General features: G+C 35.8%; 4 protein-coding genes across 11 annotated transcripts in view; 1 reads left to right on the plus strand and 3 right to left on the minus strand.

The window, feature by feature from the left end:
• Window positions 1-4,546, minus strand: part of LOC129575866 (uncharacterized) — a 41,464-nt gene extending 36,918 nt beyond the window's left edge. Inside the window, exons 1-3 of one of the 4 annotated variants that reach the window (XM_055460044.1) lie at window positions 4,437-4,546; window positions 4,278-4,350; window positions 3,980-4,150 (exon numbers count right to left, since the gene is read on the minus strand). The gene's annotated coding sequence lies outside the window, so the exon portion shown is untranslated. Of the gene's footprint in view, window positions 1-3,979 lie in introns of all 4 variants that reach the window. The other 3 variants (XM_055460035.1, XM_055460016.1, XM_055460025.1) reach the window with 3 other exon arrangements.
• A 571-nt stretch (window positions 4,547-5,117) lies between these two features.
• On the minus strand, window positions 5,118-7,165 carry LOC129575971 (uncharacterized). 3 transcript variants are annotated; one of them, XM_055460259.1, is made up of 6 exons: window positions 6,975-7,165; window positions 6,484-6,656; window positions 6,181-6,341; window positions 5,940-6,039; window positions 5,809-5,859; window positions 5,118-5,686 (listed from the first exon to the last, which is right to left on the minus strand). In XM_055460259.1, exons 2-6 carry the CDS (start codon window positions 6,595-6,597, stop codon window positions 5,603-5,605), a joined length of 510 nt encoding a protein of 169 aa, XP_055316234.1. In that variant the 5' UTR covers window positions 6,598-6,656; window positions 6,975-7,165; the 3' UTR covers window positions 5,118-5,602. The 3 variants fall into 3 exon arrangements, with proteins under 3 accessions (XP_055316234.1, XP_055316226.1, XP_055316243.1); XM_055460251.1 differs by having other exon boundaries at window positions 6,484-6,641; window positions 6,975-7,163; XM_055460268.1 differs by having other exon boundaries at window positions 6,484-6,664; window positions 6,975-7,163.
• A 500-nt stretch (window positions 7,166-7,665) lies between these two features.
• Window positions 7,666-11,795, plus strand: LOC129576053 (ubiquitin-conjugating enzyme E2-17 kDa). Of its 3 annotated transcripts, none has more exons than XM_055460501.1 (4): window positions 7,666-7,922; window positions 9,238-9,651; window positions 11,074-11,359; window positions 11,443-11,795. In XM_055460501.1, the coding sequence occupies exons 2-4, from the start codon at window positions 9,608-9,610 to the stop codon at window positions 11,566-11,568; spliced, it is 456 nt and encodes a 151-aa protein (XP_055316476.1). In that variant the 5' UTR covers window positions 7,666-7,922; window positions 9,238-9,607; the 3' UTR covers window positions 11,569-11,795. The 3 variants fall into 3 exon arrangements, with proteins under 3 accessions (XP_055316476.1, XP_055316494.1, XP_055316487.1); XM_055460519.1 differs by having other exon boundaries at window positions 7,727-9,153; XM_055460512.1 differs by lacking the exon at window positions 7,666-7,922 and adding an exon at window positions 8,714-8,945.
• Window positions 11,796-12,982: 1,187 nt separating this feature from the next.
• LOC129576052 (proteasome subunit beta type-3) lies at window positions 12,983-14,063 on the minus strand. The gene is made up of 2 exons (XM_055460485.1): window positions 13,793-14,063; window positions 12,983-13,679 (listed from the first exon to the last, which is right to left on the minus strand). The coding sequence occupies exons 1-2, from the start codon at window positions 13,827-13,829 to the stop codon at window positions 13,099-13,101; spliced, it is 618 nt and encodes a 205-aa protein (XP_055316460.1). The 5' UTR covers window positions 13,830-14,063; the 3' UTR covers window positions 12,983-13,098.
• Window positions 14,064-14,072: the final 9 nt, after the last annotated feature.

Raw genomic sequence — 14,072 nt, forward strand, 5'->3', positions numbered from 1 at the left:
TAAATAAATATTAAAGGGAATTCCAATTCTATTGCGACAATATAAATAGATTTTGTATATGTACACTTTTCTTTCCAACGTGTACGTCATAAATCCCCACAGTACAAAACGATCGCAAGCACAGTCGAATCGGAGTCAAAATGAATTCGGAATTTTCATTCAAATGAATCTGAATTTGAGGCTTGAAATTACTTTTATAAATCAGGACTTTGAAGAAATTTTAAAATGGTTGAGAAATGATAGCAAAAAACCACATCAAAAACCAAAACACTTTGAAGTGATAAGAACGAACGAGCTCAGGAGCAAAATAGACAAAATGCTGAAAGGGCAAACGGTTCAAGAGTTACTGATCGTGTATACAAGCCATGTGCAGCAAACCCCGAGTCAAATTGTTTGAAGGAATGAGAGAGAGAGAGAGAGAGAGAGAGATGACAGAAAGAAACGAGCATTCGAACGAGTCAAACTGCTCTCGATCCGTTGGCACTGTGGCATATAACTGTTATCATAAATTAAATATACAATGAAATTTGCATTTGGTTGTAGGTCCAGCATCTCAACTGAATTGAAAAGAAAAGAAAGAAAAAAAGAAATAGTAGGAAGAAAAACGCATAGGCATTTATTTACACCGTTCACACTCGTTTTACAGATGATAGCGATTGAGATACTTGAATTATTTAATGAACTGTTCGACTGCAACCGTCGAGCAATCTTGCTGCAAATTTTTTTCTTTCTTTTTCTAGTGCACATTTTTTTCTGTTCGTTCTGGTTAATATGCATATTCACAATCACGTCATTCCTTCTGTTTCATGGAATCAACGCAGAAGTTACACAAATTAAATGCCTTGAAATGTTCAGGTTTCATTCGTGACATTGCAGATGAAAATGAACGGTTGCGCAAATTTCGCTTGCAAACACAACCAAATCAGATCACATCTTCGAAATGTGTTCGAATGAACCACAAAATAATCTTTGTAAATGTATCCATTTGCTTTCCGTGTATGTTTTCATTTATCAAAATGCAAAATGGACGTGAAAATTCGGTGAAAAACGCTCAGTTTTCAAACTAACAGAGAAAAAAGTTGCAGCTGAACTGGCTTCAAACAGTAGAGTCCTTTTTGCAATGGGATACATTCCATTTGCTGTGCATACAGCACACGAATTATGCATATTTTATGCCATACAAATAAGCGAAATGTGGCGCGATATATGTATTTGCCTTGTAACTGCATTGATGCATGCACCAATTTTATGAACTAGCCGCTAGTCTTCAAGATCAATTAAGTGATAACAGTGGCACATAAATACATTATTATTGCAGGTAACAAAAGGCGACTGTCGGCTTTGATGCGATCCATGCGGCTGCTTTTTTTCTTCTACTATTAGTTTTGAATTTACCTGATCGATAAAATGAATATGTGTGTGTGTGTGTGTCTTTTTTTCTCTCCGTAGTTTTTGCGCATTGTGCACACAGTGATACTTGCGTTCACTTTGTTGCAAACTAACAAAGGGAAGAGGAAAAAGTTCCAGTCGAAGAAGATATATGATTATTGGAACATACATTTTCGACTGTTGTATATCGCTGACTCTATATCTGTTATGCTGCTTGGTGTATAGAGAGTGCGATGTGCGAGCGCGCGCTCACAATGACTCAAGACTGACTCAAATAATGTGGCATTTATGCAGATTTCTAGTTGTTGTTGTGTGTTTTTTTTTTCAAGCCTTCTCATTCAGATTATCGAACCGAATGCACCGTGCACATATATATTCCTGCCACTAGCCACGCACAGGCCGTCCAAATCGAGAAAGAGAGAGAGAGAGTCTGTGTTGTGTTGATAATTACAGTCATCGTTTGCTCTCATAACATTTTCAACCAACCGAACGAAACTTGTTTTTTGGTGCACCGCACTGTCGCTCGTGTGCACTTCTTTTTTTTTTAACTTTTCTTCTATACAATAAAGATATATAGAGGGAAAAAAACAAATGTACTATCAAAACGCGTGTTATTTCAATGTCGAAACAGGCTATTTGAGATATAAAACAGAGATTCGGCTCTCTTGGCCCGAATGCACCATTATAAAGAAGTCTTCGTGCGTGTGCTCCTCAACAAACGTAAATTTAATGAGGATTACACTGGCGCAAACCACATTCAAACCACGGAAAAATAGATTTTAATACAAAAATTCTACCAGCTTCGGTCGCCTGTAATAAAATGGACGTTATTTTCTAGAAAAATCCTGCAACACACGGTTTGTTCCTCGTTCAAGATTTATTTTGAGGTAAGTACGAATTGAATGTATTGATGATACTTTGAAATTCGCCTGCGAGATCTGAGGCTGAGTTTTAAATGATGTTGTCAAATGTTTAATTAAAATCAATTCGTTATTTGAAATCTTGTTCACATAAAACTAGGCGACCCCGTGCGACCTTTTCAAGCGGTCGGAGAAGGTTGAAATATTTGACGTTGACGTCGTTGTCTGGCATCGTCGCCGTCAAACTCACACATTCAGGTGAGATGTATTGCAACGACTACATTACCTCTTTGTCTCTCTAGTTGGCTTGTACAATATTCCTCCGTACATGCACACGGTACATGGAATGTAATCTTAATTTCATTGGCAATTACATTAATGTTCGAAAATTTCGAGTTAAAATAAATTGAAAAATTGTCATAAATAAATGCACACAGGCCGGAGAGCCTAGGATAAGAAAAAACAAATTCATCGAACGAGCGAAAGTACAAGTCCAAAGTTGATATATTTCAACTGTATGTTGAATATATTTTAACGGTGATCTACGAACTGAGCGATCAAGAACTCGTATTTTCAAATTCAAAGCTATTAATTTGAGCGTTGTGCTGCGGCTTGCAAATTTTCGCTCGTTCCTTGTTGCTGTTGTGTTTTTTTTTTATCTTTCAGACATTTTTACATGACAACGTGTCGCAGTCTCTGAAGTAGTTTATGATTTTCGGTTGTTTTAATTCATTTTCTGTAATGGTTTTGCCTGAATGGCACCAACCTCATAATATGTTCTTCATTCGGTTGTAACACTTCCAAGTAACAACGTTGAACTTTTATTCTGTTCATCTCGTTCGTTCGTGAATCAGAAGCTGTGCCCCATTCCGTTGGCGGCAAGCCATAGATTCTATATCATCCTTGTATCATATTAAAGATAAATCACTATCTAATAATAATGGCAAGATGTCATAAAAAAAAACACAGAGGAGAAAAAACACGGCCAGGCTTTTTTCTATCCACTTTTGGAGCCACATTGCAACCTGTTGGCGGTGATTTCAAACACTGAGGGTCCCATCGACTCTGAAATATAAATCTGAATGCACTTTAATCGCGATGTTATTACGTTAAGTGATCAAAATAATTATTACAAGCTGTGCGACTGTGCTCTTTTCATTTGCTTCATATTCATATTAATCGTGCAACTTCTGTTCTAAACGCCATATCTTCCCAAGTTGCGAGACAACCTTTTTATATTTGTGTATGTCTTTGGTGCGCTTTGGAGTTTTTTCTCTCGTTTGTTTCAGTAAAAGAAATGATCGAACAACGATATATCCAACAGCGAAAATAAATTGCGGATCGTGTAACCCATGCCACAATGTTGAGCATTGAAATTCGTTTTTATGCGTGCTCGCTCTCTCTCTCTCTCTCTCTCTCTCTCTTGCCTGCAATTCAATATGTAAGACAAACATGACAACAAACAGTGCAGTTCTTTATATATTTGGTATACGATAAAATTGAAAATTATACACGCCACCCAGACGAAGGAGAGCCGAATTTACGTTTTTCGTCGCCTTGTTTAACAAAAACCGAAACGGTGTACTTTCTTTTGGAATATCATTTTAACTCTGCGCGGTGTGATTGCGAATGAAAAAATTTCCTTTTGAAATAGTCCCTTCTTATTTCAAGAAGCTTACATTTCCATTCTGATCATTTGCTCTTCACCATAAGAATAAATTTTATTTTACCTTCTCTATATTCCGTTGTGCTCCGAAACGGAATCATAATTTTAACAGTTTCACGGCGAGATCGGTCACTTAACAATTCGTATCACGTAAAAACACTGTCCTTCTGTTAAACACTGTTTATGTTTATCCACTCAGACACACTCGAAATGCTCATTTAAACGGTGTCCACCGCTGAAATTAAAATAGACATACAATTTAAATGAAGTTGGCCAAATATTCGCACTAATTTGTTCTATGCTGAAATGCTCAATATTTAATAGAGTTTTCCGAATTCCTGTTCACACACAGAGGCACACACTTTCGATGACAATAATTTTTATTTGGCACGATGCTATTCAAAGTTTTGAAGGTTTTTTGTCGTCTGTATATATCTAAAATTGGAACCCAAAATAAATATGCGATAACCAAAACGGTTTATTGCAAACAAAAACAAGAGCATTAAACGATAAACGTGTACAAAACACTTCTGTTCTCGACTCGAGGACTCTCTCGTGCACAACGATTGAAAATTCAAAAGCCAAATGACACAAACAACGATGTGATTCGGTTCGTTACTCGGTGTCGACTGAATCAGTTTTCGCGCATGTGAGAAAAACTCATGTCTGGGGCGATCACCGTGGTGTGTAGTTTCGCATGTATCGCGTATCCGCATCGCGCAAGTGAAAGATTTCACAGCGCAAAACTCTGTGAGCTGTCGGTTGTCGTTGTTGTCGTCGTCGTCGTCGCACATCCGACGCGCGATCCGATCTGGAGAACTGTGTGAACGGCCTTGCAACCGGCAGCAAAACAGTGCACAATGCAACCGCAGAGAGCATATGCAGTGGGATACGGTAAAGGAGCCGTTTATCATTTATTACGCACGGTAATGAGCCACGGAAGTTAATTAGACCGATACAAACAAGATACTGTTTGAATTATGAACGACTTTTGAGAATTTTTATATGATCGACGCATTTGTATTGACTGGCAGGCGTGGTACTAATATGAGTCAAATTGTCAGATATACTTACCGAATTCAGTTGTCATTTCAGTATCCATCACAGAAAAGCATCGTATAAATGTAACAGATCATGTTATACAAATGACTTTTATACTTATTGTTCATACCTACTGAATTGGAATAAAACTGCAAAATATCTTCGATTCTTCTTCAATTTTATTTCGAAAAAATATCGTCAATATAAATGCCATCAAAAACAAATTCTCATGAAAAAAAAAATTTAAAATTGACTTGAGTCTCTTGTTTTTTCTCTGCGGACGGATTATGTTACATCTAAAAATGTGTGAATAATGAGATTGAACACTGACATCGATTGAATCGTTGGACGGAATGTCAAAAAAGGTTACTTTCGGTTCTTTTTCTTTTGAAAAAATATTGATACGAATCGAAAAATTGAATTCGATTATCTAAAAAAAAAAACCGTTCTACATGCTTACACACTAAGTAAGGTGAATGGTTGCTGTCAAAGAGATTCTTGTAAAAAATCATCAGTTTCTTCTCAGATCTTCTTGTGATAGCGTCAATAGTAAAACTTATGGCTAAAGTGTGATTTTGCAGTGGGAATTAGTGGCGTTTGCTTTAAAGCTGCTGCATTACTCAATGGTGAATTTTGGTACGTGAATTTATGGCACCAACAGTTCAATGTTTGGAGATTGGATTTGCAAATAGACTTGATAGAGCGAAAATACAACCATCCAACAGTAGATCTGAAAATTCAAAAGAAGTTAGTTTCAATGGACACATTGATAACGATTTTCAAAAAAAAAAAAAAATTAGCTAGTTAGTTGATGTCACGAACTGAGCTTATGTTATAAGTGTGACCACTTACATTGTATCCCATCCAAAACCAGTTTATGAAACATGAATAAGTCGCCTCCAACTGAAAAGATCAGAAAAAAAAAAATTGAGATTGGTTTCTATTTGAGAGTTAGAATAAGTTGACGATGGTCAATGACTTACGTAAATGTAGTATCCGTAGAGGAGCCAAATACCGAAGAGAAACTGGAATGCACAACCACCACCCCACAATAATAACCAGGGTAATAACCATCCACGAGTGCTGAAATTTGGAAATACAAATTAATAATTGATGATTAATTGTTGAAACATAAGAAATGGATTATTTACTCAATTGATGTCTTTGACGATTGTCTTTCATTTTGTTGCAACCGTGTTCAATTAAATTAAATTTCGACATTACCTGGTTTTGATGCTGACCCTGATCAAATAGGCTGATATGATCAAACCAATAAAGTATAAAATCCAAATTGTTCCGTAAAACACCATCGAGTTTCGACGATCTGTTTCAAATAGTGGTGAATACAATTGGGATGAATCTCCGCCTGCTAGTGCATAACCCACCTGTTTGAATCATTCAAGACGATCAATGATCAAGTGTTATATTTTCAAAGTTAAAACTCTCAATTGGTTTTAACACAATCAATCATGTTATTTGGTGATGAAGCTACAAAATATTTAGTTGCAACTGTATTTAATTGTTTACCATTGTTGTCAGAATGACTGACATAGCGACTGTGTAACCGGCGATAGCATAGCATCCAGTCTTGAGGCTATCTGTCCAAATGCACGGTGACCAGCACGATGATAGCCAAACCATTTTTCTTGTGCGTTTTAATGTGTCCGAATCGAAACGTGATCAAACTGCAAACAAAGTAACTAAACAACTGAAACCAATTAGCACCAGTTTAATGGATAAATGGATAGCAATTAAACGGTGATGACGTCGTCACATGTAATTTAATATATTTCCAAATCACTTTCAAAGCAAAATCCATAATAAAATTTCAGAGAAATTTGCAGAAATTCTATTCAAAAACGGAATTTTGAGAGAAAAAAAATAAGTTCGATCATTTGGATTGAGTTTATCAACAAGAGTTAAATGTTTAACAATGTCCACAACACAAACTGTCATGCACAGGCACGCCCAGGTAAGGTGTTTTCCATCAATTGTTCACACAAATAGAATCCACTTACTTTTTGTTTCCAAAAAATCTTCAATTTAAATATCCTGTATGAGATTTCGTTTATTTAATTTTGGCTTATTACTAATGTGGAAAACGGTTTGTTCAGAGGATTAAATCGAATGAAATCCTGTGATGTCGAATTCGCCCGCTGCTCGTCAATTTAAACAATAAACAAGTGGTATTTACTTGACGATTGGCATGGAAAACAATTATTTGCATGTCAAAGTGAAGTTGGCCATGGTTCAAACGTGAGAGAAAAATGGCCAACCAACTTCAGGCTGTTATTCATAAAATTCAGTTCAAATTGAAAGTTGATGACTCAAAGTATGGAATTTCGTTCGATTTGAAATATTTGAAATAAATATTTTGAAGCACCCACATGGTTCGGTAGCAATTAGAATGGATAACATGAATTTTTCCAAATGAAATAATTTCCAATATTCGATAGTGGTCACAACGGTGGTCATCTAATTATAAATGTATGAGACATTCAAGCGATGATTAGTAATACGGCAAATTCAATTTTTTCAACGTTGTGCAACATTGCTGGTGTTGCCATAGTGTTGTGTCGAAGCAATTTTGATGGTCATGACTGGCGTTTAACATCACTCAATACTAGTTCGTCGCGCAGTTGTTCGCTAACCCATACATACGCATCATCGTCACCTCGCTGACGAAACGTTTGCTGTTGTTATTGGTGTATTTTAACACATACACACGCAGGCCCCAGACTGAGCTCTGTCTCTCACAATGACCATCTATTCAATTCGTAGCACACAAGTCACAGAAAAGTACTCTTTTGTGTGTCACACACAGTATTTCGCTGCTGGTGCTGCTTAAAGTGTAAATTACTGTAAAAGTGAATTTCTAATTCAAAATTTAAAAAAAAAACGAAGAAAAATCGCAAATAAAAGCGCGACAAGTTGCCAATTTATTTATTTTTCTCGAATAGAACGAAGTACGTAAGACGAAATTGATACAAGTTAATTTTAGTTTCGATAGGATAGTATTTCTTTTGTCAAAGGAAAAGTGAGATAATAATGTGATATGGTGCGACCACAGAAGATTTTTATTTTTTGCACAATAAAGAGTTTTCGCTAGCCGAAAGAAAGAATTTTTTTGTTTCTTATGAAACTTGTATTGTTTGAACTGTTTATAGAATCAAACGCTTCGAATGTGTGCTATAGTTTGAGTGACAGAGTTTTTCTTTATTCGAACAAAAGGCAAATAGAATGAATCGCTAATAGCTAATGTTGAATCAGCACAAAATTTTAGTTCTATAGTGTTTTTGACGTCGATTACACATAGGAAACCAAGTAACAATTCATTATTGGCATAATTCCAAAAAAGAATGTACGCAAACTGACATCTCTACAGCTGAAAAAAAGCGAGAAATGATCGAATGTAGAAATTTCGAAAATAATGAAAAAATGCCATCTTTTTTGTTAGAACGAAAAGAATCAGAGAATGGTTGAAACTCAAACAGATGACCAAAATTGATTGCATTTACACATATAAAGAGTTTTTTTTGCATCTGACAATTCAAGAAAGCGTTTTGTCTCTGTCATACAACATGATTTCGTAGTAGCTCGCTGAACGGATGAACCTGCTTCTGTTCTTTTTCTTGAGCTATGACACATTTTATTGGAATATAAATCCATATACGTGTGTGATGCGAATGTGTGCGGCGCATGATACAGATGTACAATGTATATATCGGTTTATGTGTTTGCAATTTCGTTCCTTCTCAGTTAGACATTATGAATTTCCATACATTCGAACGTTTATTCAGAGCTCGATTTTCATTCTTCTTTTAAATAATATTTTTTCTTTCTTTTTTATACTTTCAAACGAACTGAAAATAAAAAAAACGCTCATTTCAATCACAATCAAAAGTATTCTTTTGCTTTGCAATCAATTCAAATTAATTTAAAGCCGTAATAAAAGACCAAAATGTCAATTAATAGCGATAAAGTAAACTGTGTGAGTTATTCTCATTCGTCTTTATATTTCTCGAAGCTCAAAAGTCGATGACTAGCGCATATGATCTGGACGATTTGTTATAGTTTAAAAACTTTGCATATTAAAAAAAAACTTGTTGGGGACCCATTTTTGTCTCCGTATAAACGTTAAAACTGAAACCAGAACAACAACAGCATATCGTTTGAAATAGACGTTGCCATTACATTGTTAGCCAACAATCGATTTTTCGCTGCTTTCTTCAAAACTGACTGTTTTTTTTTTTCGTCTCTACTTCTTCTTTTTTCGTTTAGGCAATACGGGTGAATCGGATTAAGTGAAGAAGGAACTACGAAGTATATATATTAACTGCGATATTTATTTGCTATAGAGTTGAAGAGATTTATTTTTCGTGTATTTGGATTCCACTGTGATTTGCTGTAGCAGCAGAAATACAGGATAATTTGTCATTGTACAAACACAAAACGCACATCGTAACAAACAATAAACTGAAAAAAAGAAACTTTCCGCGGTTTTCCAACAAACCAAATCTTCGTTACATAGCAATCAAGTGAATGTGTTAAACGCTAATTTAATCATCAACAGCTTTTCCAAACACACACACACACAAGTATTTTCCAGAATTGTCTTTAAAACAGAGAAGAAGAGCAGTGTTCATTGAAGATGTCAACCCCAGCTCGTCGCCGTCTCATGCGTGATTTCAAAAGGTAAGCAATTTTTTCTTCTTGAATACTCCCTTTTCCAAAATTCAATGGTAGTGTAATTTGAGACACATTTGATAAGACAAATGTGTGTATGCAACGATGAAAATGTAAAATATGCAAATGTCAATATTTATCTGATAAAATTGCGTGAATGTCAACGATACAGGAACATCGTCATTTGTCGTTGAAATGTCTCAAGTGTGCAACCGACAGAGACGGATCATGAAGGAAATGGCTTCGAAATTTTAAGTAGTTCAATATTGTGCATAATGCGGCCATTGTCACAGTCACCAAATGTGCAATTCGAGCGATATGCATCACATGAAATCACATGCTCACGCTCATTCACCGATACATTCGACTGAATCGATAAATTGATGAAAACGAATTGAGAGAATAGTTAAATAGCAATGGCATTGCACTGACACTCACCTAAGGGGTGGACTTATTGAACAATAGAGAAAAGTATCGGATAGATTTCAGGTTCATTTCATACAACATAAAATTGCATAACCGTTTCATTGAGTGAAAAACACTCTCTGCGTCGATTGATTTTCACTATTCGCATTTCAAAACAAAGAAATGCCGATACTATCGAAGCGAGATTTTGATGGGCAATTTTTCAAAGTTTTATTGATTTTATTGCATATATAAAAATCGAAACGAATGCACATCAATTCGCAACTCGCTTCAATGGACATCTGCACGGTGATTTTTTTTCTTTCTCTCTATTCGAAATGTACACCGAATACACGCTTGAGAACATAAGATTACTATGCAATTATATTATTTAATTGAATTGCAAACATGAACGCCATTCGATGCAATTCTTCATATGAAACGAAAGAGAGAGAAAGAAAAAAAGAAGCTAAAAACAATGCTATGCTGTACTCATATGTTTTTTTTTTCGGTTTTATTATGAAGACCAAATGCATACACATACAAAGCACAGCACATGTGCTCTCGGCGAAAACTCACATCGAATATAATTGCCGTAGATACCGTAATTAAAAGTGCAAAAGAGTGCGAAACGTGAAAACTTTCACGCTACTTTGAAAGTGTGGATGCATGAAAGCAAAAAAAAAAATATAATAATAACGCATTTATGTTTCTCCTTTTCCATATTTTGCATACACCCATTTTCTCTCTATCACACTTGATTTTTTCTTCTTCTTCTTCATTGAAAATGAAAACGAATGTGTGTATCGATAATGTTGGTGCTGGCGATACGGAAATCAATTGGTTAGAAGCATAAACTGTGTTTACGTTGTGAAATACGATTGGAATGTTTGGCCATTTCGGTGGAATTTCATTCCTGTTGCGAAAACACATGGAAAAAAAAACTTGAATAGTTTCATTTTCTTTCCCAAATCAGATTGAGTAATTCATTTTTTTTGTGGTTGTCTTTTTTTTCTCTACCTGTAGACTTCAAGAGGATCCACCGACCGGTGTTTCAGGTGCGCCAACAGACAACAATATTATGATATGGAATGCAGTCATATTCGGTCCGCATGATACCCCATTCGAAGATGGCACATTTAAATTAACGATAGAATTTACGGAAGAGTATCCAAATAAACCGCCAACAGTACGCTTTGTGTCGAAAATGTTCCATCCAAATGTCTATGCCGATGGCGGTATCTGTTTGGACATTTTGCAAAATCGATGGAGCCCAACGTACGATGTGTCGGCAATTTTGACCTCAATACAGGTACCAAATATTTTTTAGTTTGTTTCTATTTTGCAACTACTAAACTCTAATGGCATTTTTCTTTCCTCCTTTGTCATTCATAGTCACTGCTCAGTGATCCGAATCCAAATTCACCAGCCAACTCGATGGCGGCTCAATTGTATAAGGAAAATCGTCGTGAATACGAAAAACGAGTGAAAGCTTGCGTGGAACAAAGTTTTATAGATTAGCCCGTCGCCCGTATCAGTAGAAGCAAACATCGCAGCGATCTATTGAATAATAATAATAATGAAAAACTATTTGAATCAACAATGGAACATACAAACAAAAAACATTTAACATGGAGATCTTTAGTAATAATTATAAATGAAATAATAATTTTAATTACAACACAAATCATATTGATACAAATGATTGAAATTCAAAATAAAAAAATTGAAAAGATTGAAGAACCGAATGCAATTGTCAGATCGCTAAATGCGGAATCAAACTTATCATCGTCAAGGAATTTGATTCCACTTTATTCTCGACCAGCGTCGCCGCCATCCTCATCGGAATCTCTTGAATTGTCATCCAACGAAAGAGTTGCGTCGAAAATTACAGTAGTCATTTCAAAGTATTGGCCACGATGCGAGAGTTAATATTCAAATTAGAACCCTCCCCCAAATATATAGTAGACCTTTTTACCTTTTAATAACCCTTTCAATTGGAGAATTTTTCAAAGAAAATGTGTTTCTATTTTCCAAAGTGTTGCATTTTTATGAAAAATGCATCGCTTTGCTTTCAATCTTTTCATCGATCAATTTGTCATCAAATCTGTGTCTCATCAACTCAAAACCTAACTAGATTAATGCTGAGCAGTGCGAACATACAGATAAAATTATATCTGTTCCTAAGCGCTATCTCCTAATTAACTGCAGCCATTTCGAATGTGTGACTCATTTCCCAAGAAAAGTTCGTAGCCTCTTCGTAGAAAATCTGTCACAAATTCAAAGAGGCTAGGAATTTTTCTTGGGAAATGAGTCACACATTCGGAATAGCTGCAGCTAATTGGGAGATAACGCTTAGGAACAGATATTATGTTAGCTGTATGTATTCACTGATGCTGAGCATCGTTTAATACCAGACAAAATGCGTAAACAACATCATAACTTACACTTATTCATATATCCTTTGCATCCGATTGGCTTCTCATTTAGAAAAAAATATGCCATTGCTTTAAAAGATTCTACATATTTATAGAGAAAAATAGAAACAACAATCAAGTTATAAAAGCAACACACCTATCATCATCTTTATCGGTCGTTCTTTTGATTGGCAATCAATTTTTAGTGGTCGTATTTATCGTTTAGGATGCAAATAAGATCGATCGAATTCCTACTTGTCAGCATAAAAATTTATACAATTTAACTAATTTATGATTTTATTTAAATATGAGAGAGAAACAATGAACATATTCTATCGTACATGATACAAGAAGATACAAGAGAAGAAAAAACACTGTTGAAATGCATGTAGACGTGAATGAATGAAGTGGTAAATAAATGAATTATACAAATTGAAAAACGTCAAAATCAAATGTAATTGTCTTTTACTTTGGCTTACATCGTTTCAAGGTAAGAGATTCGGGAGTAAAAACACCAGTTTCTTTAATTTAAGAATTATATCGTTTTTTTTATTGAAAGAGAAAGTTTTAAACCTCAAAATAAATGTAGCAAAAAAAAAGAATGGTGCCACTGTGTGATTTCATGTGTGCTGGCCTAATCTTGTCGTGTCTTCAAGGTTTTCTTTGTGATTTTATCCTTTTCGATGATGTAGACGACGGCACCCCAACCGGACATAGCATCACGATCGAATGCATTGATCATGGCCTGTGAGATGCATTCGAAGAGTTGATTGGGTTCCATGTCTGGGCGCCACAGTGTTTCGCACATACCATACAATTGTTCAGCGCACGTTCCGGCCACAACGAAATCCTCCGGATTATTTGGGCAACCAATCAAATCCATGTTACAAATGAATGGTTCAAACGTTTTCGGGTCGAGACCGGCGATCACGGGTTCAATGAAGTATGGACCAAAACGGCGTTCGTACAGGAAACTAGACAGCATTGCACCGAAACGTTTCGGTGTGATTGAACGATTTTCGCGCACCTCATACAAATTCTTGCGAAACAACAGGCGATCGTGCACCGTCAAAATGTCCGACTGCAGGCCAACCAGACCGAGGAACATATGCGGATTGAACTGGAATACTTTCTGATAATCTGTGGTGATTGTCTGCGCCTGAACACCAAAACGCAAATCACTGGCAATGGCCACGCATTCCTTGCCTCGCATTGCTAATTCGAACGGAGAAGAAAAATTGAACACAATTCAGTTTTGACTAAGCAAATGATGACAATCTTTTGATGATGAATGCCGACGAAGTTTTTATTCCAAATTCATTACTTACCCACACAGCAGCCACCGTTATATGCTAAAATCGACATTTTTCTATCTCTATTTGCTTCTTTTAATTTGAAAAAAATACTAAAGAATTGAGAATTTCTTTTTTAGAAATTTAAATTGTTTGGAAACTCGCTTATTGTTGTTACCACTGACGGACGTATGAGTTTGTGGTTAGGATGACAGACACAAAATCTTACACTCAATCTGACTTGTAATGGCGTTATGGCGAATTGAACCAAATTCACGGCGAACACTTCGCCTCGCACACTTCAATCAAAGGCTAT

This window comes from Sitodiplosis mosellana, unplaced genomic scaffold (assembly GCF_009176505.1).
Source record: "Sitodiplosis mosellana isolate CC-2019 unplaced genomic scaffold, AAFC_SMos_1.0 Smas_scaffold_1, whole genome shotgun sequence".
In the NCBI taxonomy this organism is placed as follows: Eukaryota; Metazoa; Arthropoda; class Insecta; order Diptera; family Cecidomyiidae; genus Sitodiplosis; species Sitodiplosis mosellana.

What these genes read in the sequence shown, in the direction of transcription:
- LOC129575971 (XM_055460259.1), bottom strand. Translation starts at nt 6,597, where the DNA reads ATGGTTTGGCTATCATCGTGCTGGTCACCGTGCATTTGGACAGATAGC. An exon ending in CAGTCATTCTGACAACAATG is followed by an intron (nt 6,342 to 6,483) that starts GTAAACAATTAA and finishes TGATTCAAACAG; the next exon opens with GTGGGTTATGCACTAGCAGG. An exon ending in TCTACGGATACTACATTTAC is followed by an intron (nt 5,860 to 5,939) that starts GTAAGTCATTGA and finishes TGATCTTTTCAG; the next exon opens with TTGGAGGCGACTTATTCATG.
- LOC129576053 (XM_055460501.1), top strand. Translation starts at nt 9,608, where the DNA reads ATGTCAACCCCAGCTCGTCGCCGTCTCATGCGTGATTTCAAAAG. An exon ending in CTCATGCGTGATTTCAAAAG is followed by an intron (nt 9,652 to 11,073) that starts GTAAGCAATTTT and finishes CTCTACCTGTAG; the next exon opens with ACTTCAAGAGGATCCACCGA. An exon ending in CAATTTTGACCTCAATACAG is followed by an intron (nt 11,360 to 11,442) that starts GTACCAAATATT and finishes TGTCATTCATAG; the next exon opens with TCACTGCTCAGTGATCCGAA.
- LOC129576052 (XM_055460485.1), bottom strand. Translation starts at nt 13,829, where the DNA reads ATGTCGATTTTAGCATATAACGGTGGCTGCTGTGTGG. An exon ending in TAACGGTGGCTGCTGTGTGG is followed by an intron (nt 13,680 to 13,792) that starts GTAAGTAATGAA and finishes CGTTCGAATTAG; the next exon opens with CAATGCGAGGCAAGGAATGC.